The sequence below is a fragment of the Protopterus annectens genome, chromosome 14.part0 (genome assembly GCF_019279795.1).
Source record: "Protopterus annectens isolate FY-2018-M chromosome 14.part0, PAN1.0, whole genome shotgun sequence".
NCBI classification, from domain to species: Eukaryota; Metazoa; Chordata; order Ceratodontiformes; family Protopteridae; genus Protopterus; species Protopterus annectens.
This window is the reverse complement of record NC_056748.1, coordinates 269954693-269980840: the sequence shown is the minus strand read 5'-3', so window position 1 is coordinate 269980840 and position 26148 is coordinate 269954693. Positions and strand designations below refer to the sequence as shown.

Below are 26148 nucleotides of genomic sequence, written 5' to 3'. Positions count from 1 at the left end.
CTCGATGCTTTGCCAGAGATTGCCTGTATCTGTCACCCCTGGCTTTCCGGACACTGGCCAAGGCTCTTGCAACCCCTATAGTGCCTTTTTTAGGCAGTGTTACAAAGACCAAATTACCACCGTAACAGCTACAAACAAATGCAGTCTGAGGGTCATGTTGCTCAGCTCTAGAAGTCTAGATCACAAAATGCACTCACTCCAACTACTCCTTAAAATGGAGAACGTTGACATTTGTGCGTAACAGAGACCTTGTTCAAGGCAGCAGAAAGCAGCCCTGCACTACCAGGCTATAACTCATTCCACACGTTTCACCCCCAGAACTTGGACCAAAGCTCCAAAGGCAGTGATGTTTCCATATTCATAAATGATGCACACACCTCCAGACTGGTAGCCCAACATAACACATCTGAGATACTTCAGGTGCAGCTAACATTGGGTAAGACAGCGATTCAGGTCGTAGCCTGCTATAGGTCCCCAACCATGTCCCAAGACTCATTCTACTGGGTGCTTAGGAACGTGGAGTGTATTAGGGTCCATCTTAACACTCTCATACTGGGCGACTTCAACTACCCCTCTATTCACTGGGAAAACTACTCATGTACCAGTACACTTGACCAGTGTTTCCTGGAATTCCTTAATTCCAATGCCCTGGACCAGCTACCACCCACTAGAGGTAAAAACATCCTTGACCCGATCATTACTAACATTGGTGACTGTTGCTTTACTTCAATAGTCAACTCCTCCCTGGTTAGATCCGACCACAGAATAATCACCTTGGAAATCCATATCGCTCCCCCACCCCCGCAAAGGTAACCACCATGAAAAACCTCTCCAAAGCTAACTCTGGTCTCCTAAAAACAGAGGTGGCTAACTTCACTGCACCCATGCAAATGGAGAGTAGTTGCATGACTGCCGAATCATACACCAGTGCACTGTATGAGCACATACACAAATGCATGGATCTCGCCATACCCAATAGAACCAAGATGCTCTCCTCCAAAAAAAAGGAAGCCAATCTGGTGGTTCCCTGCCATAAACAAACTCAGCAACAGGAGGAGTAAACTGATGCGGAATAAGGTGAAGTGTCAAGACTGGAAAAAAAACATTATCAGCCCCAACAAAAAATTGAGATCCCTCATCAAATCCTCTAAAGCTAACTATGAAAACAAAATTACAGCAGTTAGTAAAGACAACCACAAGGCCTTCTGTAGTTATGTAAAGAATCTGCACGGCAATACCCACAATTGCTCCGAGCTACTGCACAATGGTACCTCCTATTCTGAGCCAACAGATATTGCCAATATACTGGCAGACAGATTCAGTGCCAACTTTACCCCCCTCTCTCCACCCCCAAAGGACCAGTCACAATACCAGTAGATTGCCAGACACCCAGTATTACTGCTGCACAGATTAAAACAGCACTGTTCAAGGCCAAGAATACAGCTTCTATGGAACCTGACAATATCCCTAGCTGTGTTCTACATGAACTACAGAGTGAACTGGCACCTCACCTGTGTGCCCTGTTCAATCACAGCCTAACTTCAGGCTTTGTCCCTACCGAATGGCACACTGCTGCAGTACTACTCCACAAAGGAGGAGCGACTACAGACCCTGGGAACTATCACCCCATTAGCTTGATGAGTCTGATATGCAGAGCTATGAAATCCATCATCATGGGCCTAATAAACAAGGATATTGGGAATCTCCAAACTCTGGATCACAGTTTGGTTTTGTGAAGGGTAGATCATGCCTGCTGAACTTGGTCAACTTCTTTGAGGCAGTCACCAGAGCTGTGGATGAAGGCAAGTTGGTTCATGCAGCCTACCTTGATCTGGCCAAGGCCTTTGATACCAATCCCCACTCAGGAATCATAGAAAAACTCACTAAGCTAGGCATCAACCCCTGTATCACTAGGTGGGTTGCAAACTGGCTCACAGGTAGAACCCACAGTGTGAAAGTAGCTGACTCCAAGTCAGACTGCTGAAGAGTCATAAGTGGAGTCCGACAGGGTTCAGTCCTAGGTCCTCTCCTGTTTGGAATCTACTTCTCTGAAGTCCAGGCCAACACGAAGGGACTCTGGCTGACAAAGATCACAGATGATTGCAAGTTTGAAACTATTATTAACTCCCCAAGTGATGTTGACATCCTACAGAAAGGCCTCACTGAGACCAATGACTGGTGTCAGAACGATGGCCTTACGCTCAATGCCAAAAAATGTGTCGTCATCCCCTTTGGGAAAAACCCAGTTCTCATGAATTACCACATTGATGTTAGTCCACTGAACACAGATAGCTTTGTAAGAGATCTGGGAACACAGGTTGACAGCAACCTCTCTTTTGACCACCACATTGCCACTGTGATCCGAAAGTCCTTCTGTGTGGCACATCTCATTACTAAGGGTTTTGCATCCAGGAAGAAAGAGGTCATTGTCTCCCTCTACTCTTCCCTCATTAGGCCAATCATTGAGTACAATGCTCTATTTGGCATGTACCTCACTAAACACCTGCAACAATTGGAGAAGCTGCAAAAGTACCTCACAAAGAGTATCCTAGACCTTAAACATTTGACTTATATTGACGGACTCAAAAAAACTATTCTCTGTCTCATATCACCTACTTAGAGGCGATCTCTGCTTGACTTACAAAGCCATGTCTAACCCAGCTGTGTTAGAAATGCTACATCTAAAGAAATCCCAATCCCTCCGCACCACACGCTCCAGACTTCAACCTCAATACCACAATCAACAGAATATGCTGCAGGGACAGGTTTATAACCTAGAGACTGCCCATGCTATGGAATAGACTTCCGTACATGTCGAGCAGAGTACCTCACTGGCCCTCTTCAAGAGAAATCTTGATGAGTGGATGGGAAATAGAAAATTCACCCCAGGGATCACTTCAGTGGCTTTACTCAACAGAGGCACTGGTAACTAAGGTCGGGTGGCACGATGCCAGGGTAATCCTATGGGCTAGGCTTGTAAAGGCTCCAGGGCCATTAGCCTAGTACACACCTATGGACCTATGAAAAAAAAGATTGGTGAGAGAGATTGGAAATTACAGTTTGCAATAGAACAATGGGTAGAAAATGTATGGCCCCCAAGTATGCAACTGAGTCCAGAAGGTTTAGGATTTTGCATGAAGGTGTATCCGTAAGTGTTCTACACCAAGCCAATGTAAGACATTTTTTTCCTCATTTAGATAGCAAATGCTGGAGGTGTGATAGGAAAACTAGAGAGCTGTAATTCGAATCATGTTTTTATGAAGGTGATGACTTGGCAGATATTAAAAAATTCCTTGCAGTGTACTTTGTCAGAAATGCTGGGAGACAAAACAATTTTAACCAAGGAGTTGATTCTTTTGAGCTGCAGTATAAGATCTGAATTGCCTAGATGGGTGTAGATGCTTTGGTAAAACGTATGATCTGAAGTAGTTAACTTCATTTGATCAGCAACCTGTGGGTATCGGATCCGACCTTTCCAAGCTAAAGATCCGAGCTCCAAGCTCCTCCTCCTTACCCATAATACCCTGCTACCTCCTTCCAGCCCCCAGATCTCATTTGCCGCGGCTTTAACAAGCACAAGTTACGAGCTCCAGGCGGTTAGGTAGGAAGTATTTTTCAAATTCTTGACTTTGTGGTAAAATTAGAAAGGTGTGTGTTTGTGTTTAGTTTAAACCCATTAGCTTAGCTTAATTTTAATATTTTCACCCTTTCCCTTTTTCTTGTGTGTCTGTGTGTGTGGTGTGGTTTTTTGGTATGGCCGAAGGCCCTAAGGCCATTTTTTCTAAATGCTCTGGGTGTGGCCATAAGCTCTCTCCAGCCGATGGCCACACTCAGTGCGTTCTTTGCCTGGGGGTAGAGCATTTGTCATCGGGCTGCCAGATCTGCGCAACCTTTAACCCCCGGGCTGTGAGGGATAGGAGGAACATGCTGATCCTGGTGGGTCTTTTGCCCGCAACTTTGCTTCTTCCTCCTCTCCCTCAGTGGCTCCAGCCACTGCTGTGGCTGTTCAGCCAGCTGTTCTATCTCCCCTGGCTGGGACTCAACCTCCCACTCTTTCCCAGGGCGAGAAGGAGGCAAAGAGAAAAGAGAGGAGAGAGAGAGAGGGAGAAAGAGAGAGATGGGGATAGAGAGAAGGATAGGAGCCACAAGCAACGGGCCGACTCTGCTCCCTCGGCCCCCGCCAGCTAAGCAGCTCTATTCTCCCCTGAATATTTTCGGGGTCTTCCCCCTCTCGGCTCCATTCCCCACGTTTCTCACCAGAGGAGGAGCCCCAGCCATCTTCGAGGTTGTCGAGGCGGCCTTCCCGCCCAGCTTCAGCAGCCTCTTCCAGGTCAACACGAAGCCTTTCAGACGCTGACATGGACCGGATGATGCATCGCTTCCTACAGGCCTAGATGCAGATGGGAGTGCTCCTGCCTCCCGCCTCTCCAGGGGGAGCTCGGCCCCTTTTATTGCCCCCACAGCTCCTTCTCCAGTCCATTATCGGGTTTCGGAGCCCTCGGAGCCAGGGAGTTGGCGCCGATAGTAGTTGCTACTTCGACGCCGGCCGTGCCCTCGAGTTTATCGGATCCCTTTTCGGATCCGCGCTCTCGGAGCCGAGAGCCGTGCGTCGGATCCGAGGGGGTAAGTGTGTCTTCGACTCCGTTGCAGTCAGAGCACACTTCCCTTTCGGGTCCGATCGGTTCGGCTCCGACGATCCCCGCATCAGATCCGAGGATGTTGCTCATGGAACCGAGAGAGAGCGGCTCACCTTCGGCATTCGACGTGGTGGAGAGGGTCCTCTCGAGAGGTTCAAGACCGGCTGCTCATGCTACGGATCCAGCCAATGCTCCCTCGCAGACGGGCTTGTCTTCCATCATCCGGCCCCAGGGATAGCATGTGTTGACGCCCCACTCAGTTCCACCGGAGGAACATGACCCTGTTGGTGAGCCCTCCTCGGACAGTCCCACCGAGGAGGTCCCTCACAAACGCAAGTGTAAGGGGAGGCACTTGGACTCCCCCAAGTGCCTCACGGATGACACCAATTTAGAGGAAGGGGAAGGTTCCTCCAGGTCACCGCCCCCCCCCCCCTGAGGATGTCTCCTTTGGAGACATTATGGAAATGCTATGCGTAAAAAGGGGTGGTCAGCCCAAAAGCCTTCCTCGGATGAGTCGTTGTTTCTGGAGGCATTTGATGCAGGCCCGTCTACCTCTTGGGTGTCCCCTCCGGCCGATCCCCTGGTAGACCTCATTACTACCAGGGTGTGGAAGGAGCCGGACACTGTAGAGCCAATCCCCAGGAGACCAGATAAGATCCTTAGCTCCCCTGTGGATAGGACAGTATGGAGTAAAGACTCCCTCGTAGGTGCCATGGTGGTAGCGGCTGCCACCAATGAGGAGCTGGCACAGGATAGTACCTTGATCCATCCTCCTGATAAGGAGTCTCGGACGATAGATCCTATCGAAAAGCGGATGTTTGCTTCGGCTACCTTTTCAATAAGGGTACTGAATTACTTGGCCCATGTAATTAGGCTTCAGCGGGATCTGGTGAAGGAATACGCTGAGTCTCCCCGAGTCCATGTCGGCCAAGGAGAAACGGACCTTCTCGACTCGCATGGCCACTCTAAAATCAGTATCGAACACATCTATGCGGCTACTCTCCCATGCCACGGAGGGGGCCGCTAGAGGAAGTGGATCAGGCATCACCTTACGGCATCACACCTTGCTCCAACTTTGCGATTTTGCAGAACCCTTCAAGGCGTCCTTCGCGAATGCTCCCTTCGGTTCTACCCTGTTTGGCAAGACCGTCTGCAATACATTGGTCCAGAGCAAGAAAGACGGGAAGACGCTGTCTACCGTCGGAATCCGCTTCTCGATTCCTCAAAGGTCCTTTTCCAGGAACCAGCGAGGACAAAAGAAGATGTGGTTCCGAAAGTCTCAGCAGTCCCGTTACGCTCCGGACCCTTCGTCCTTCAGAGGCAGAGGGGGACAAGGTGGATGCCGGCCCAGAGGCAGAGGGGGGCCGGAGAAGTTTGGGTCGCGGGAACCCTTTTCCGATCGACCCACGCAGCAGCCCTGAGGTGTTGCCCAACTGCTCCTCTCTGGAGGCAGTCAGGGGGCATTTTTCGAAGCACCGGGCACAATGGGAGTCCATTACGTCAAATCGCTGGGTGCTTCAAGTAATATCCAGAAGCTACTCTATCCTCTTCATAAATCTTCCTCCCCGATGTTCCTCCCAGTCAGAGGGAGGCTGCAGATGTTCTTCATCTCACATTGCTGCAGTCCTTACATATGGGTAGTCCGCTGTCCTCGGTCGGCCCGAATACCAAAGTATTAGGCTGACGTCGGTCAAGGCGCTTAAGACTGACATCAGGACGTCAGGGTACAAATGCGCATGACCGATGTCATATCCTCAGTCTTTTTTGCCGCATGGTCCGATGCAGAAGCAGCGTTGCAAGTGCCGTTCGGCGTTCTGAAATTTTTCGAGTTCGGAGTTTCAGACCGAATCAAAGTTGGCTAAGTACCCCGTTGGGGAATATTTTGGTTTTTTCTTGCCTCAGTGTTTTACCGGATGTCAGAAAAAGTGAATAACTATTTCTTGTGGGAAACAGATACCGCATAGGGATTATCATTCTTTGTGTATTCCTTGTTTGGGGCCTGAGCACGACGTTGTTGGGTGTCGCTTTTGTGCTAGGTTCAATAAGCGCACTATTAAGCGAAGGTTAGATTGTGCTAGGCTGGTCTTCGGGAAGCGGTGCAATTATAATATGCCGTCGGATTCTCCGGCGCCCGCTTCTTCGAAGAAGCGCAAAGACAAAGCAGTTAAACCCAGGCAAGATGAGTCGTCTGTTCCGGACACCGGTTCTTTAGAGGCGTCAGTGGAACCGGTGGTTCCGACGGAGGCTTCTCTGGAGTCCCAGGGGGAGACTTTGATATTGCAGGATGTGGCCTCTCAGGAGGCAGGTCAGGCTGAAGGGGCTTCTCAGGTTACTGTACTCCCCTCCCTTCCTAGGGTGGTTAGGCCCTCTCCTTCTGTTTCCAAGGCTTCTCCCAGAGGCAGGCCAGGTTTAGCTTCTGTTGGTGTCACTCCTAGTTCAGCAGGGTCTGTGCCCAAGAAGCACATGCTTAAAATGGCAGAAGATTTGATTACTCTGATTAGAGGTTCTTTGCCCCCTCCTGATAAGAGGCCTAGGGTGGAGCCAGAGTTGGGGAGTTTTGAGCAGGCTTGGATGTTTCAGAGTCTTGGCTGGAGACTTGCAGGAGTACTCTCCTTATTCTGATTCTGATGCAGATGATTCACTCCTTCTGCTTCTCCTCCAGAGGATTTTTCTTTTTCAGAGACTCTTCATTCCATGAGGGAACATTTTAAGTGGGAAGGTCAGGACTTCTCTGATTCCAGGAAAAGGCTTAGGGAATTTTTGCTTTTACCCCAGCATAGGCCCTTGGCTATACCCCCTGTTCTGGATGTTGTGGAAGATGTGTTTGCAGAGGCTTCACTTAATCCTGATTCTTTGCCTCCTGCTCCTGTTAAACCGGATAGGTATTACAGGGTGCCTGAGGCTCATAAATATCTTTATAAGAGTCCTAGGGCGGACCCAGAAACTGTTAGTCAGGGACCCAACGGTGTCTAGGCCTCTGTTGTAAAAACTCCGGTTCCTCCAGATAAAGAGGCCAGAGCTTTGGATAGATGGGGAAAGAAAGTCTATACATCTTCTACCTTAGCTATGAGGGCTTTGAATTGCCAGTTTCATATGTTGAAATATCAAAACTATCTTCTTTCTCAATTGAAGTCTAAGGTGGATGCTCTGGCGGAAGGCATTGAGTGTAAAGAATTACAAGATTTGGTGCATGTCTCTGAACAGGTGGGGAAGCATTCTTTACAATGTGGTTTTGATGCTGTACAGGCCTCGTCTAGGGTGGCTGCCACTGGTTCAGTTCTTCGCAGGCACGCCTGGCTGAGGGATCAGAATTTATCTGACCATGTTAAGACAAGGATTTTGGATGCTCCTTTACAGTCTGATGTGTTGTTTGGTTCACCTGTGGAGTCAGTCTTGAAGAAAATGGAAGACAAGGCTAAGTCTATGCAGGCTGTTAAAGATTTTTTGCAAGTTCAGCCTCCGAAGTTTAGTAGGAATTGGCCTGCTAAGGGGTGGACGATCCTTCTTATGATTCTCAGTCTAGGGGTAGGTCTAGACGTGGTAGGGGCAGAGCTCAGAGTTCTTTCAGACCTAGAACAGGGAGTTCACCTGCTCAATCTTCGGGTGAGGGCAGGGGCCAGTCCTTTCGTAAACAGGCCCAATGACCTACCTTTTCAGCTGCCAGATCCTTCTTGCCTGGCAGCACCTTTGGGAGGAAGGTTGGCACTCTTCAAGGAAAATTGGAATTTGATTACCCAAGACAAATGGGTATTGGATATCATACACCAAGGTTACAAGTTTTATTTCCATACCTTGCCTCCTTTCAAAGGCATGCCGGACGTTCCTCCTCAGCAAAGACTAGAGGCTCACAAACAAATTTCTCTGCTACTTCAAATAAGGGCCATACAACCGGTCCCTCTGCCAGAAGTGGGCCTAGGATTTTATTCTCGCCTGTTCCTGGTACCAAAGAAAGGGAACACGTGGAGACCAATTTTGGATTTATCTATCTTCAACACATATCTGGACATTCCCAAGTTCAAAATGTTGACGTTACAACAGCTTTGGTTGGTTTTGGTGACTCTGGATCTCAAGGAGGCATACCTTCATGTTCCTATCAGGCTCAGTTGCAGGAAGTATCTGCGTTTTCGGGCTGGGACTTCTCATTATCAGTTCTCTGCATTGCCCTTTGGCTTATCTACTGCGCCCAGAGTGTTCACGAAGGTTCTGGCTCCAGTGATAGCTTTCTTCAGGCTAAGAGGAATACAAATCTATCCTTATTTGGACGATTGCCTGATTCTGGCCCAAGGAAAGGACGAACTTCTTCATCATTTACAGTATGTGATAGCAGTGTTAAGATGCCTGGGGTATTCTGTGAACGAAATAAAGTCCAGTCTAGTACCCTCTCAGGACATGTGCTTTCTGGGTGTGAGACTGAATACAGCATCCCAGATGGCCTTTTTGACCCCGGACAAACAAAAGAATCTTTCTCTTTACTTCCATCAATTGTCTCGTCAGTCCAGGCTGACTGCAAGGACAGTCCTTCAAGCCTTGGGGTTCATGGCATCTTGTATTCTGGTACTTCCCAATGCCAAACTGCATATGAGGAAGCTACAATGGTATCTCAAAAATGTATGGACACAGCACTGCCAAGATATGGACACTGTCATTCAGATAATACCTTGCATTCAAAAGGAATTTTTGTGGTGGGCTCAGGAATGTCACCTAAACAAGGGACTGTCTGTGACCCGGCCAGAGGCGAGTCAGGTTCTAACGACAGATGCCTCAGACAAAGCTTGGGGAGCTCATCTAAATGGAAAATGGGTACAAGACACATGTGGCCTGCCAGACTTCAACATCTACATATCAACTTGAAGGAGATGTTAGCAGTCCAATTTGCATTAATAGCTTTCAAGGATTTACTTCTTCCAGGGCAGGTGTTGGTTCTAACAGACAACACAACTGTCATGTGGTACATCAACAAGCAAGGGGGAACGCATTCTTATCCTCTATGCAGACAAGCAATGATTTTGTGGGAGACTGCTCTCAGTTTACAGCTAAATCTTCAGGCAAGGTTTCTGCCACGAGCACAGAACTCCTTAGCAGATGTGTTGAGCAGACAGATTATGGATCCCCACGAGTGGAAATTGGATCCTCATGTATTTCAGAAATTGACAGTGTTATGGGGAACTCCAGACATAGATCTGTTCGCTTCTCCACTAAACTACCAGCTGCCAAAGTTTTGCACAAAAAGGTTTCATCCCACAGCCTGGAAAGTGGATGCTCTCTTTCAATTGGAGCAATCTTCATGTGTATGCCTTTCCACCTCTGCCTCTCCTCCCAAAGGTACTCCTGAAGATCAGACAGGACAAGCCAACCATGATTTTAATAGCTCCAGATTGGCCTCGACAGCACTGGTACCCATTACTGAGAAGTCTGGTACGGGAGCCTCCATGGCCTTTGCCTTGATTCCTCACCTGCTGTCTCAGGAGAACAGTCATTTACTCAATGTCAAACTTCACTCTCTACATCTAACAGCCTGGCATATTCTGTTTTAAACCCTGGAGGGTCTCAGCTTCCACAACAAGTTTTGAATGTTATTTTGGAGGCCAGAAGGCCTAGTACAAGGAAAGTGTACGCAGATAAATGGAGGAGATTTTTATTTTGGAGTACAGCAAAGGACTTTGATGTTTCTAAGCCTAATTTAAGGGTGGCTCTTCAATACCTTACTGAGTTACTGGACAAAGGTTTGTCCTTCTCCTCTATTAAGGTTCATGCTGCAGCAATTTCTGCTCACTATGACTGTGACCCACCTTTGTTTTCTCATCCTTTGTTTAAGCAATTCCTTAGAGGGGCAAAGAATATAAGACCCCCACGTAGAGCTCCTACTCCTGCTTGGGATCTCAATTTTGTGTTGGAGAAACTCACTCTACAACCTTTTGAGCCTGCAGCTACTGCCGAGTTGAAATATTTATCGTGGAAGACTGCTTTTTTGTTGGCCATTACCTCTGCGAGAAGGGTTTCTGAATTACAGGCCCTTATGGCGGTTGAGCCTTTCTTAATTTTCCATAAGGATAGGGTATCTTTGTACTAATCCTTCCTTTATGCCTAAAGTGGTTTCTAGTGTGGCTTTAAACCAAGCTATTCATTTGCCTACTTTTTATGCAAACCCCCAAAATAAAGGGAAAAGATTTTACACACTTTGGATATACACAGGCAGTTGCGATATTATTTGAGCAGAACTAAAGGGTTCAGGCAGTCTCAGCAGTTATTTGTTTCATTTGCTTTGGGTTCTCAGGGCAAACCTGTTTCAAAACAAACTATTTCTAAGTGGATTGGTTTTTGTATTGCTTTCTGTTATTCCCATCATGGTAAGGAGATTCCAGTTGGGATTAGGCCTCATTCCACTAGGGCTACTGCCACTTCTACAGCTTTTTTAAGGGGGGTGGCTACTAAAGATATTTTGGAGGCAGCTACTTGGAGTTCAGTGCATACTTTCTCTAAGCATTACCACCTTCCTCTTTACTCTAAATCTAGGGCTGGTTTTGCCACTGCAATTTTACAGGGCATTTTGGCAGCTCCTAATGCTTTATAGTTTTGCCATCCTCCCTTACCTCTGCTTTGGGATTCTACCCATATGTAAGGACTGCAGCAATGTGAGATGAAGAACATAGTACAGTTTTGTACCTACCATAAATGTAGATGTTCGAAGATCCACATTGCTGCAGTCCAATTTACCCTCCCTCCTTCCCCTCTGTAGTTAGAGGCGGTTGTGTGGTTTGGGTTGTGAATATTGTAAATATTGTAAATATGATTAGTGCAGGGGTGGTTGGTTGTTTTTTGCTGTCTTTTGGTTTTGGCCTTTCTTTTTAGGGCCTTCTGACATCTGGGGCAAGAAAAGACTGAGGATATGACGTCGGTCATGCGCATTTGTACCCTGACGTCCTGATGTCAGTCTTAAGCGCTTTGACCGACGTCAGCCTAATACATTGGTATTCGGGCCGACCGAGGACAGCGGACTACCCATATGTAAGGACTGCAGCAATGTGGATCTTCGAACATCTACATTTATGGTAGGTACAAAACTGTACTTTTTATAAATAAATAAAGAAGCTGCTAGAAAAAAAGAGCCATCCGGCACGTCCCCCCAGACCAGTCTGGGTTAGGCAACTACTGCAGGTTCTTTTTGGTGCCAAAAAAGATGGGGGACTTAAGACCAATTCTCGACCTTTCTAGAGTGAACCTCTTTGTTGCCAAGGAAAAATTCTGGATGGTCACTCTTCAATCCATTCTCCCCCTGTTGCAGGAGAACAACTGGATGTGCTCCATAGACCTCTAGGATGCGTACTACCACATTCTCATGAACAGGCAATCCAGGAGGTTTCTCCACTTTCGGTTGGGGGCCAGTCATTAGCAGTTCAGGGTCCTACCATTCGGCCTCACCACAGCCCCCAGGGTGTTCACCAAGGTCATGGCAGTTGTAGCGGCCCACCTGAGACTTCAGGGAATACAGGTCTTTCCTTACCTGGACGACTATCTCCTTGCCGCCTCCACCAGGCATCTACTCTGCTCAGCCAGGGATTGCTTCCTGCTTTTAGCCTCCAAGTTGGGGATCACTATAAATCACAAGAAATCGTCCCTTCAACCGGTCCAAGTCCTGGACTTCATAGGGGCAGAATAGACACGCTTCAGACCAAGGCCTTCTTGACGTCGGACAGACTTCGCAGCTTAACCCTTCACATTCTAGCACTCCTTCAATCTCCATCCCCATCAGCGAAGTTAGTCCTGAGAGCCTTAGGGTCCATGGCAGCAGCAATCAACCTTTCGCCCTTAGCTCGCTTGCACATGAGGGTTCTCCAGTGGTCCATCCTTCAACACCCGTTGGACTCTCCAGTCCCCCTCAGCAGAGTTTGCAGAAATTCCCTCATATGGTGGCTCCAATCTTGAGAGCTTCGGGAAGGACGACCATTCATAATGCCACAACCCCAAGCCACGGTAACCACGGATGTTTCTCACCTTGGGTGGGGGGGGCATCGCATGGGCAGAACTGTCCAAGGTACGTGGACTCAGACAGAGACTGTTCTGCATATCAATGCTCTGGAGATGAGAGCGGTGCTCCTAGCATTGCAAGCTCTTCATACCTTTCTCCCTCTAAGGACTATTGCAATTCAGACAGACAACATGTCAGTGGTCTGGTACATCAACAAACATGGGGGGACCAGGTCTTTGCCAAGAGGCCATGAGAGTTTGGGATTGGACGATATCCACCAACCGTTTTCTGTTAGCAACCCACATTCCGGGTCGGTCCAACATCCTAGCAGACAAACTGAGTCGAACAATCCTCTCGCCTTACGAGTGGTCTCTGAACCACTTAGTAGCGAAACAGATCTTCCGCAAGTGGGGTCAGCCTTGCTGCGATCTCTTTGCATCGCCTTCAAACGTGAAGTGCAGCGAGTATTTTGCTCTAATCCCCCCCCCCCCCGGGGGAACCCCCAGAGACACTCTAGTCCATGCTTGGCCATTCGGTCTTCTTTATGCTTATCCTCCTGTTCCGTTAATGACAAAATTTTTACAGAAAGCTCGTCGGTTGGGGAACAAGATTATCCTCATAGCCCCATTCTGGCCTCGTCAAACCTGGTTTCTGTACCTGCGGTCTCATCTTGTAGCTCCTCTCTGGATCTTAGATCCCATCCCAGATCTGATTTCTCATCCTTCGGGATTGGAAACTCCGAATCTGGACGACCTCAAGCTCTCAGCTTGGTTGATCCAGTTTCATTAGTTGCCAGGACTCCCGGTATCTCGTCTGCAGTTAGATCCATCCTGGTAGTGGCGCATAAGCCTTCTACCAGGAAGGTTTACAACAGCAAATGGAAACAGTTTTCCATTTGGGCCTCGCATAGAAACTTGGATCCTTTCACTGCTCCCATTCCAGCAGTGCTTGATTTCCTATCACATATTTTTCAGCAAGGGGCCAGCTGTTCTACTGTAAAGGTTCAAATGGCTGCCATTTCCCATTTTCACATTGGAGACAATCTTAGTCCTTTAGCTTCCAGCAAGATCTGTAAGACCTTCTTAAAAGGCACCTTCCTTTTGAGACCTCCTACTAGGAACGCTGTTCCCCCATGGGACCTAACCTTGGTCCTTCAGGCGCTAACTGGACCACCCTTTGAGCCCGCTGCTTCTGTTGATTTAAAATTCTCATCTTGGAAAACTGCTTTCCTAATAGCTATTACCTCAGCTAGAACGATGTCAGAGCTACAGGCCCTTTGTACTAAACCCCCATATCTTGTTTTCCATAAGAACAAAGTCTCTCTCAGGACTAACCCTTCCTTCTTACCTAAAGTGGCTTCTGAGGTGAACATCAGTCAGTCCATTAATCTACCTGTTTTCTTCCCTAACTACCAGAATAAAGGGAAATACAAACTTCATTTGTTAGATGTTCATAGACAATTGCGTTTTTACCTGCACAGAACAGCTGCCTTTCGCAAGTCAGAGCAGCTCTTTGTTTCATTTGCGAAGCCCTTCTTGGGTAAGTCAGTATCGAAGGTGACTTTAGCTAGATGGATTTCTCAATGCACTTTACTCGCATACAAGATATCTGGTCGGCCAGAGCCCTTAGGGGTTCATACTCATTCTACCTGTTCTATGGCTACTTCTGCTGCGTTCTGGTCAAGAGTGCCCTTGGATGACATTTGTTCTGCGGCTACTTGGGCTTCCTCTCATACCTTTGTCTCTCATTATAAATTGGATTTAATATCCAGAGGAAGGACAGCTTTTGGCTCTGCAGTGCTCCGGAATGTCCTTCCTTAAATGTTTGGTAGCTGGGGACTCTGTCCCACAGGTTGCTGATCAAATGAAGTTAACTACTTCAGATAAAGAAGTTATGTACTCACCATAACGTTCCATCTGAATAGGTAACTTCATTTGTCAGCAACCGACCCCCCTCCTTCCCCCTATCCTGGTCCTTGGTTATCTGAATCCTACAATGATTCAGCCTGTTGGTATTCGCTAGGTTAGGATGTTGTTTTGGGTTGTGTTTTGTCTTGGTGAAATTGTATAATGGGCAAAGGTGATCTGAGGACTGGAAGGAGGTCGCAGGGTATTATGGGTAAGGGGAGGAGCTTGGAGCTCGGATCTTTAGCTTTGAAAGCTGCCGGCTCGGATCCAGGTCAGATCCGATAGCCACAGGTTGCTGACAAATGAAGTTACCTACTCAGATGGAACGTTATGGTGAGTACATAACTTCTTATTTGGTCGACATCAGTTTAGTCGACCACTTTTGGTTGAATAAACAGATGACTGTCAGGATTTTGGAATGTTCCCTTTTCCTGATTTTATTAAATTTTAGAGACATTTTCTAAAATTATCAGGGAGTACGGGGGGTGCAGGGGACCTACCTCCTGCAAAAAGAAAAAAATGCTGTTTTTTTTTTTTTTTTTTTTAGGTTTTGCATGTGCAAAGGTTATTTTTCAGCCCACACGTAGTAGTGCGGCAGCATTTAAGTGTATTGTGGTCTCTGGGACATCAACAAACACCAATGTCAGTGTGAGTATGATCACCTAGACCTAGTGATGCTTTAATAAGATTAATACTGTTAGGTGGTAAAAATAGAAATGGTTAGAAAATGGAAAACAAACTCTAAAACGGCCATAGCTGAAGTATTGAAAACTGCAAAGGAGACAAAAGAATAAGGTTGTGGAATCTTTATTAAAGGTAAGGAGCAATTGCATAGAAGTAAATGAGGTTTGTAGGAACAGTTTGCGCAGAATAATGTTCAGGAGCAGGAGTGAAATTTAAGGGAGTTCAGGAATTGAGCAATCTGTGTGTAATGTTTTAAGGATTGAAAATTTCTTCAAGGAAAACGTACATGTATAAACCCACAATATAGATTAAAATGTCATAATTTAATAAAGATGTTTTAAAAAAAGACTTCTCAAGGCCAATGGTGAAAGCATATTACATACTTTTTTTCTTTAGTTTCATTTTTGGATAATATCCAATTCATTGTAGATTAGCTCCTTTTCCTGATGCACACTGCTGACATATTGTTATGTGTAGGAGGATTGACCTGTAACTGACAATCGAAGGATATTATGTTTTGCAGGAGTTTGCTCTTTTTTCCATTAAACGAACCTTTCTGCTTTATGAAACGTTTGCCCCTAGGAAAAATGTCAACAAAAGTTTTAGTTTTTGTACACCAAAAGTGATGTAATTCTTCCTTTCCTAGTACCACATTCCTTTCTCGAACAGACATTCTATATTTTAAGCTATACCATTTCCTGATTCTGACCCTCTGCAGTTTGCATACAGAGCTAACTGATCCACGGGTGATACCATATCAGTAGCACTACACATCTCCCTTGAGCATTTAGAGGGCAAAGAACTATGTGAGGATGCTGTTCATAGACTTCAGCTCTGCATTTAATACGGTGGTACCAATGCACCTGATAGAAAAAACTGACACACTTAGGAATCAAAAACATCTCTGTAACTAGATCCTGGACTTCCTGACTGAGAGACTACAGAGGGTGTGTTCAGGTAAGAACACATCAAAGTGCATTACAATTAGCACCGGGGTTCCACAGGTGTGTGTTCTCAGCCCACTGTTATTCACCATCCTGACCTACGACTGCTATGCTAAGCACAAGTCTAACAATATCATCACGTTTGCTGATGACATCACAGTTGTGCGACTCATCACAAGGGAGGATGAACGGGCATACAGAGAGGAAGTGGCATCTCTGATCAGTTGGTGCGAGGGGAACAACCTTGACCTGAATGTAAGCAAGGCCAAATAGATTATCATTGACTTCAGGAAAAGGAGAACAAACCACCCAGTGCTCAGGATCAACGGTCAGAGTGTGGAGAGGGTTAAGAGTATGAAATTCCTGGGTGTGCACATATCAGAGGATCTCTTGTGGTCGGGAAACACAGCCAGCTAGTCAAGAAAGCACACCAATGCCTCCACTTTTTAAGAAGGCTGAAAAAAGCTAAACTTCCTCCTCATATTCTATCTACCTTCTATAGAGGTGCAATAGAGAACATTCTCACCTGCAGTTTTACAGTGTGGTTTGTAAGCTGCACAGTTATAGAAAGGAAGGCACTACAAAGAGTGGTGAGGGTTTCAGAGAAGGTAACCGGTTTCTGTCTTCCATCGATACATCTTTATTCTGCAAGAAGCATCCAAAAGGCCACCAAAATAATACATGACAGCATACATCCTGCTTATGGACTGTTAAAGCATCTGGCATTGGGCAGGCAATATTGCAGCATCTGCTGCAGGACTACAAGATTCAGTAACAGTTTCTATCCTACAATGATTAAACTTCTGAACCTGGGCACTAGTCCCAGGGGTCTGGACACATAAGTCAGTTTTTATTTATTTGTGCAATATATGCTTACATATATTCCAAGTAAGTGCAATATTTATTTATTATATCCATAATCAGTATTATTTAACTCACTAAGGTGTAATATTAGACAAATAACTTGGGCATTTCAGTCTGTAGTGTGTTTTGTATTAATATAAGTAAGGTAGTTAATTTAACTTACAGGAGGGTATTCTTTTCATATATGAGTGTTGGTAAAATGTCTGTGCCATTCCATGTGTGTATTGGGAGTAGTATTGTATTTGTTAGTTAGGTTTATTCCTCTACTTGTATGTGTTTCACTTTCCTTTGTAATCTCAAGAACTGAGCTGATGCACAAAATTTCGTTTAGGTTACATGTGTAGTTCTAAATGACAATAAAGTTTACTCTGACTTTGACTTTGATTTTGTTAAAAAAAAAAGTAAGAACAATAATCAGTCCAAACATTCTGAATTAATCTTAGGGTCTTTATAAAGTGCAGGTATTTATAATCCATGCTTTTTGTCTTGGAATATTTAAGTACCACCAATATGTATAATCTATGTCCTTGCTTTATGTGTTTTGTTTGAAATAATATTAATAATGTTTAATACCCAATTGTTTTTTTTTTCTGTATTCTTTAGAAAAGTCAGCAATCCTTCAATCATATTATGCTTTGCATGGGAGCTGTCTCTTACACAGCCTGCCTCTCTGTGAGTATTTGTTTGCAATGAGTGTTTTCTGTTGGTCATTTCATATCTAATTCTTTAGAATGAAAAAAAAAAACATTTTAGCCTCTAAAATACAATGCTAACATGAAGAAGCAGCATTTGTATGTGCATACAATAATGTGGAGCTGTACAGCATTCTGTTTCAGGTTTTGCGTGAACTATTTTATGTGCAGTGTACTTGTTACCTTGTACCATTTGTGCTATGTCATGCACCCTCTACATTAGCTTGTATTGCTCTACTAATGTAGACCTTGTGATTCATGAAGAATGCAGTGATGTTCTTCGTGTTTCACTGTTGCAGTCTTTACATATGGGTTATCTGCTTGCAGTAGCCCTCAGTTGGCCTGATTAACAAAGTCTTGGGTCCTGCGTCTGTTACTGTCCATTCTTCCATGACGTCAGGTCGTCAGGGGTATAAAACATGCAGCCGACACCATTACATCAGTTTTTCTTGCCGTTCAGTGCCTGAAGCAGAAGCAGTTCGCAAGTGCCAGTCGGCCGACTCCTGAAATTTTCGTTTTTGAGTTTCAGAACCGAAGTCTTCAACTAAAGCTAAGAACCTCATTGGGGAAACTTTTTCTTGCTCCTTACCAATGTCAGTAAAAGTTAATAATTGCATTACTTGTGGAAAGCAAATACCTCATAAAGATTTTCATTCATACTGTATTCCTTGCCTAGGCCCTGACCATGACGTACCTTGCTGTTGATTTTGTGCTTTATTTAATCAGTGCACTATCCGTCGTCTGTATATTTTCGTCTCTAAATATTTCAGTTCTCGGTTTAATTATCCAGAAATGTCGTCGGTTAGCCATCCGACTATTGGGATTCCGAAAAAACGCAAGGATAAAGACAGAGACAGGCAGCTGAGGTCCAAAACCGCCGACAACGCTTCTCCTAAGCCAGTCGCCAGTTCACTGGTACTCAGTGAGGCGCATTCCCAGCCCCTGATACCCACTACTTCTGATTCGCACGCCTCTACTGAGACCCATTCGGAGTCCAGTATGCCGCGAGATGCTTCAACTATGGAACCTGTGGATGTCTCTACCTTGGATGGGTCCAGAGCCGTTGTGCAGGCAATGGCTTCTGAGGGTGTATTCAGGCCTACAAACTTGCATATTAAACTGACGCCTCCTTCTTCTTTTAGGCCTAAATCTCAATCCATGCCTAAGAAACTGACGCCCAGGCACCATGCTCAGGCCTCTATGCCTAAAAAACAAATGATAAGAATGGCTGAAGATCTTATAACTCTAATCAGTGGAAGCCAGCCTCCCCCTTCTAAGAGACTTAGGACTGGAGTTGTTTATGAATCTTCTGACCAGGATTCTGATTTTTCAGATTTTTCTGATGATCTGGATTTGCCTTTATCTACTTATGAGGATTCTGATGCAGAGGGTTCTATTCCCTCTGCTTCCCCTCCAGAGGATTTTTCTTTTGGTGAAACCTTACATACTCAAAGGAAGCATTTCCACTGGAAAGCCTGGATTTTTCTGATTCAAAAAAGAGGCTTAGAGATTTCTTACTCCTGCCTCAGCACAGGCCTTTAGCTATTCCTCTTGTACTAGACATTGTTGATGATGCTTTTTCAGAATCTAGTTTGGCCCCTGATTCTTTGCCTCCTGCTCCCAGAAAACCTGACAGTTATTACAGGGTTCCTGATTCTCACAAGTTCCTTTTTAAAAATCCTATTGCAGATCCAGAGACTATTACACAGGGACCCAAGGGCATTAAGGCTTCTACTGCTAAAAATCCTACCCTTTCTGATAGAGACTCCAGGGCGCTGGATAGATGGGGTAAGAAGGTTTACACTTCTGCAACCTTGCCCATTAGCGCTTTAAACTGCCAGTTTCATATGTTAAAGTATCAGCAGCATGTTATTGGATTGCTTCAACAGAAAATGATGTTGATTCCTGACTGTGCGGAAAATAAAGAATTACAGGATTTAATGCATTCTACTGAACAGGTTGGAAAACATACTTTGCAATGTGGATTTGATTCTTTAGAGGCCTCTTGCAGGGCTGCTGTTACTGGGTCTGTGCTCAGAAGGCATGCTTGGCTTAAGGAGCAGTCTTTGCCTGATCATGTTAAAGCTAAATTGTTGGATGATTCCTTAAATCAGGACCACCTGTTTGGCAACAAGGCTGAAGAAGTTCTTAAAAAGATGGAAGATAAAGTTAAATCTATGCAAACTGTTAAAGATTTCTTAGAAGTTCAGCCTCCTAGATTTAGTAGGCACTGGCCCTCTAAGAATTGGCCCTTTCCAGCCCCTTCCAGGTCTTCTCAAGCCAAACCCAGACATAGCAGAAACCCCAGGTTTCAGTCCCAGAGGACACACAAGACTAAGCAGTGGGGGTTTCCACACCCAAATCAGGGAGTAGTAAGACTCCCCCCTATGGAAAACTGTCTCAATGACGTGCTTTTAAAATTTCCAAGCACTTCCCAACCGAATGCTCCTTTAGGCGGAAGGATTGGTCTGCAGGCCAAAAACTGGGAACTCATTACCCAGGACAAATGGGTTTTAAATATAGTGTCCCAAAGATACAGATTTCACTTCCACTCCTTACCAACACCAAGCGGGTGGCCAGCTCTACCCCCAGTCAGTGGGCGGAGGCCCAAAATCAAGTACTCTCTCTCTTAAGCATGGGGGCAATTCAGTTGGTACCAGAAGAAGGAAAGGGACAAGGGTTCTAGTTGAGACTTTTCCTGGTACCCAGAAAAGGCAATACATGGCGTCCTATCCTGGACCTTTCTACTCTAAATACCTTTCTGGTGATTCCAAAATTCAAGATGCTGACGCTTCACCAGCTGCTTCCTATGCTAGGCAAAGATGCATGGATGGCAGCACTAGACTTAAAAGATGCATACCCTGCACATCCCTATCAGGGAGTCTTGCAGAAGATACCTACGGTTCAAAGCAGGCTGCATGCACTATCAGTTCTTTGCACTGCCATTTGGCTTATCTACTGCACCCAGGGTATTCACAAAGTGCCTAGCTCCAGTCACTGCATTCTGCAGGCAAAGAAATATTCAAATATACCCATACCTGGACGATTGTCTAATTCAGGCCGAAAGCCAGGACATACTTTTGAATCATCTGGCCTTTGTTCAAAGGGTACTGACTTGTCTGGGGTACACCATAAACGAAAAAAAAAATCACACCTGGTACCCTGTCAACAAATTATATTCCTGGGAGCAAGCTTGAATACAACTTTCCAGATGGCTTTCCTCACGCCAGAGAAATGGATTCATTTGACAACCTACTTCAAACAAGTGGCCACAAGAACCCAGTTATGTGCAAGGCAAATACTGCAAGCCTTGGGGTTCATGTCCTCCTGCATTCTTCTAATTCCATATGCAAGGCTGCATATGAGGAAACTGTAATGGTATCTCAAATGCCTATGGTGTCAACATTTACAGGATCTAGAAGCAATGATTCCTATCATACCTTGCCTATGCCTAGAGTTCCTTTGGTGGGCAGAGGCCTGCCACCAAAACAGGGGACTACCATTTACACTACCCCAGCCGCTCAAACCTTAACAACAGATGCATCAGACTATGCATGGGGGGGCCCACCTGGCAGGGAATACATTCAAGGCAAATGGAACCCAAGTCAAATGCACCTACACATAAATCAAAAGGAAATGTTAGCTGTACAGAATGCTCTGACAGCCTTCAAAGACCACATTCTTCCTGGGCAATTAATGATAAAGACGGACAACACCATGGTCATGTGGTACATAAACAAGCAGGGGTTACACACTCTTACCCCCTTTGCAGACTAGCCATGGCAGTGTGGAACACAGCCTTGAGCTACCAAGTGAATCTACAAGCTCAATTCCTGCCAGGAAAACTAAATACACTGGCAGATGGACTAAGCAGAAACCTCATGGACCCACACGAGTGGAAACTGGAACCAAGGATTTTGAAAATGTTGACATCCAGATGGGGGGAGTCCAGAAATAGACCTTTTTGCCTCCCCCCAAATTTTGCACAATGACTCCACACAAACTAGCTTGGAAAGTGGATGCTCTATCCTTCAGCTGGAAAAACCTATCAGTTTATGCCTTTTCTTCTCTGCCTCTGCTCTCCAAGGTACTACTAAAGAATAAACAGGAAAAGCCAAGGACGATTTTAATTGCAGCAGACTGGCCACGCCAACACTGGTACCCCCTCCTGCGCAGTGTGTTACGCTTGGCCTCATGGCACCTGCCTCAGACTCCTTCCCTGTTGCCTCAGCAGGAGAACCAGATTCTGCACCCTCAGCTGCAAACCCTGAACCCAGCAGACTGGCTAATTACCTAATCTCTCCTTTACCACCCCTCAGTAAATCAGTGATGGATATCATTCTAGAGGCTAAGAGGCCTAGCACTAGAAAATCTTATGCTGCAGAATGGAAAAAATGTTGTACCTGGAACCATTCTCAAGGGATGAGCGCAGCAATGCCCAATTTACCTCAGATTCTACAATACTTGACTGAGATGCTTTATAAGGGCTTGTCCTTTTCCTCCATCAAAATTCATGCCTCAGCCATTTCAGCTCATTATAGCACAGAGCCTCCCCTCTTCTCCCACCTACTCATCAAGCACTTCCTCAGTGGGGCCAAAAATTTAAGGCCACCCAGGAGAGCTCCAACTTCAGCATGGGTCCGTAACTTTGTCTTGGAGAAACTCGCACTTCCGCCTTTCGAGCCAGCTGCTACTGCAGATTTAAAATTCCTTTCCTGGAAAACAGCTTTCCTTTTAGCTATTACTTCTGCAAGAAGGGTATCTGAATTACAGGCCCTTATGGCAGTGGAGCCTTTCATCATCTTTCATGCGGACAGGGTATTCCTCAGAACCAATCCCTCCTTCATGCCCAAGGTGGTATCCAGTGTGGCTCTTAATCAGTCCATTAATTTGCCTACCTTTTTTCCTAACCCACAGAACAAAGGGGAATGGATACTGCACTCCTTAGATGTGCACAGACAACTTAGATTCTACTTGGACAGGACTAAACCTCAAAGGAAAAATGAACAACTGCTGGTGGCATTTGCTGTGGGGACAGAGGGGAAAGCTATTTCAAAGCAAACCATTTCAAAATGCATAGGCCACTGCATTCATTTCTGCTGTAAGCACCATGGAAAACCTATCCCACAGGGCATCAGACCCCATTCAACCAGGGCTGCATATACCTGTACAGCCCTTCTCAGGGGCGTTCCTACAAGGGACATCTTAGAAGCTGCTAACCTGGAGTTCCATACAGACTTTCACCAAGCATTATCATTTGCGAATTTTCTCTAAATCCAGAGCTGGTTTTGCCACTGCAGTCTTGCAGGGCCTTATAGCCGGTCCTAGTTCTATTTAAATTCCTCCTCCGAACCTTAGCTTTGGGAATCTACCCAAATGTAATGACTGCAACAGTGAAACATGAAGAACATAGTACAGTTGTGTACACTTTCCATAAATGTAGATGTTCGAGTGTATTCACTGTTGCGGTCCTGGTTACCCTCCCTCCAGCCCCCTTTCTTATTTTGGCTATACCTCTACTCTCACTTACTATGCTCAAAAAGCTTTTTAGTGTATTTGCTTTTTTGTTGGAGGTATATACTTGTATTATAGATTTAATTGCTTCCCATTAGGGGGCACATGACATTTGGGGCAAGAAAAACTGATGTAATGGCGTCGGCTGCATGTTTTATACCCCTGACAACCTGACGTCATGGAAGAAGGGACAGCAACTGACGCAAGACCCAAGACTTTGTTAATCAGGCAGACTGAGGGCTACTGTAAGCAGATAACCCAAATGCAATGACTGCAGCAGTGAATACACTCGAACATCTACATTTATGGCAAGTGTACACAACTGTACTTTGCTTAGTGGAGGGATTTGCTATGCATTAGTTGTACTGTGAACTGTATCTCATAGCACTCTTGAGTTATGTTAGTGGAACTCTCATTCCATGCTTTTGTAGAAGTAGGGTGGAACAGTCCACCTGTTAGACCACACTTGCTCTTGAACTTCACAGCACCAAATCACTAGGTTATGTAACGCACAACATGATGGCTGCATTAATTGAAATCTGTTCTACTGCATCATTATTGCTTACTTATGTTGATTAAATATGGTGTAATCATGTTTAGACTGGCACTCCCATGAAGAAGGCGTCCAGAGAACAAAAGCACCCTGAGAGCTATTAGTTTCCTCCAGGAACACTACTTTAAAGGAACAAGGAAGAACTTTCCATCCTGCATGAGAGAGGAGCCACATTGTTGCTAGAGCTATACTAGGAAGCTATAATTCATAATATAGAATGTAGCCAATCTCAGGACATCGTGATCCTCAACATGGCGAATCACACAAAGGGTTTATAGCATAGCAAAAATACTTAGTAGTAATACCTACTGTAAAGGTGCTTTTCGATGAAGATACCTTCCTGTCAACTCAGTATTACTTCACTAGAGAATTGGAAGATGGGATAATACAACATTATTTTATAGTTAGTATTATAACCTCTGTGCTGTTACACTGTTCACACTGAACCATATTATATGCTTTGGATTTCTCCCATAATTTCCAGACTCATTGATATGGTTTGAGGAAGAGCATGCCAGTCTTATGGAATAGTAGTTGGTAGAGGTAATAGGGAAGGTGAATGAGAAGTGGAGATCATGTGGGCGAGTTTTAATAATTTTTTGCTGCCATACATTCTGACCGTCAGTTCATTTTAATACTGTCCGTTCATTCCCCACTGTGGTATGAGCTGGTTGCAGCATAGCAATTACCCAGGTAGACATAAAGGGATTTTTGCTGTGTAGTCATAACCACCCCAGGGGTGAGAGTCAAAGGAGGCTTTGTGTGAGTGTCAACTCATGGTGGTGACTTAACTCCTTAAGCATCCCTGCTGCCCTTGTCAGCTGATGTTGCTTGTTAGGTCCCTAGTTTTCATTGAGGATACTTTAATGAAAGACATACCCCTTCACCCATCCCACATGTAGAGGAAAGCAGACCTTTTATCTCTTCCTTGTCCCACCCTAGCTGCACAAGTGCCCAGGTTGCTAGTCAGTCCCATATTGGCCAAGTCATAACTAGGACTCCATGAAGTTTGTGTGTGCCTGTATTTATACATGTGATATTTGTGTATGTATGACATAAGTATGTGTTTTTACCTCCACAGTGATGGTATGTGTATAATATACAAATAAATATATATATATATATATATATATATATATATATATATATGTGTGTGTGTGTGTGTGTGTAAATATATATATATATAATATATATATATGTGTGTATGTATGTATGTATATGTGTGTATATTTGTGTGCGTGTGTGTGTGTATGTATGTATATATATATATATATATATATATATATATATATGTGTGTGTGTGTGTGTGTGTGTGTGTGTGTGTGTGGGGGGGGGGGGGTATAAAAGAGTAAATATTTTTTCACAAAGGTGCCTAGACCTGGGATGATGGTGCCCTTTTACAGGGAATACCATTTATATAGTAGGATGTGGGACTGTTATATTTACCAAATTTAGTCATGTTATTTTATTTTATTTTATTTTTTTGCATTTAGTTTGAGATCATTATCCTTTTTACTGTCAGAAGATAAACACCACCTTTTCAGAGGTCTGATAACCACTTATCAGGCATATTTTGTAGCTAGGACATGGATTGGGTCTCTTTAACTCAATTATTCCCTCCCCAAAGTGTGAAAAGTTATTAGGGGGATTCCCCTTCCCTTCAGCTGCTGGTGGGGGACTCCATTGTGGCCATCTGTTGTTTCTCACACCACTCATCTCTTTCTCTTCCTCCCACTAATGCTGCTTTTTAGGAAGCTACTAAGGACCAGTAGGCAGGCACATCTGGCTGTTCAGCTGCCCTTGTCAGGTAAGGGAGATCCTTTGCTAAGCTGGTCTGGGGAGTTGGCAAAAGCCTTTGATAGCTTTGAGAAGAAAGTTCTTACTTCCACCTTGAAACTGTTCAGAATATTGAATTCTCAGCTACCTACATTCTTCAAACTTACTAGAGGATGTCAAATCTGAGATCATGAATGATCACCTGGATAGAGTTTATTTGGTCCTTCTTCTGCTGAGGTCCTTAAAAGGTTTGCTGAAAAGGGAAAGTTAACTCAGGGGGTTAGCCAGATTTTTCAACCCTCCTTGCCAAAATGTAGTAGAAATTGTCTTCCAGATCAGTTCCTTTTTCAGGAAACAAAGTAAGTATTTGCAGCATGGCTCAGGCAAAGCAGTTTCAAAAAGCAATGGCAAGAAGGCTCAAAGAAGAAAGGAAGGTCCTCCCAAAAGAAAGGACAATCTAATAAAACAGGTTTACTGTATGTTCCTTTAATGTGCTCTCCATTCCAAACTCTGGCACTCCTGTAACTCATTCCCAAAGTTTAGGTAATTTTCCTCTGTGATACCAGGTAGCTTTAGATACTTAGGATGTTCTTTGTGTTTCACTGTTGCAG

The 26148-nt window shown here is 45.0% G+C and overlaps 1 protein-coding gene across 4 annotated transcripts in view; it reads left to right on the top strand.

Moving 5' to 3' along the window:
- The window catches only part of SFXN4 (sideroflexin 4), a 645242-nt gene that overhangs the window by 274641 nt on the left and 344453 nt on the right, over positions 1-26148 (top strand). For all 4 annotated transcript variants that reach the window (XM_044055982.1, XM_044055979.1, XM_044055980.1 and 1 more), the window contains exon 9: positions 17606-17674. In XM_044055982.1, the coding sequence (XP_043911917.1) occupies positions 17606-17674 (69 nt within the window). The remainder of the gene's footprint in view (positions 1-17605; positions 17675-26148) is intronic.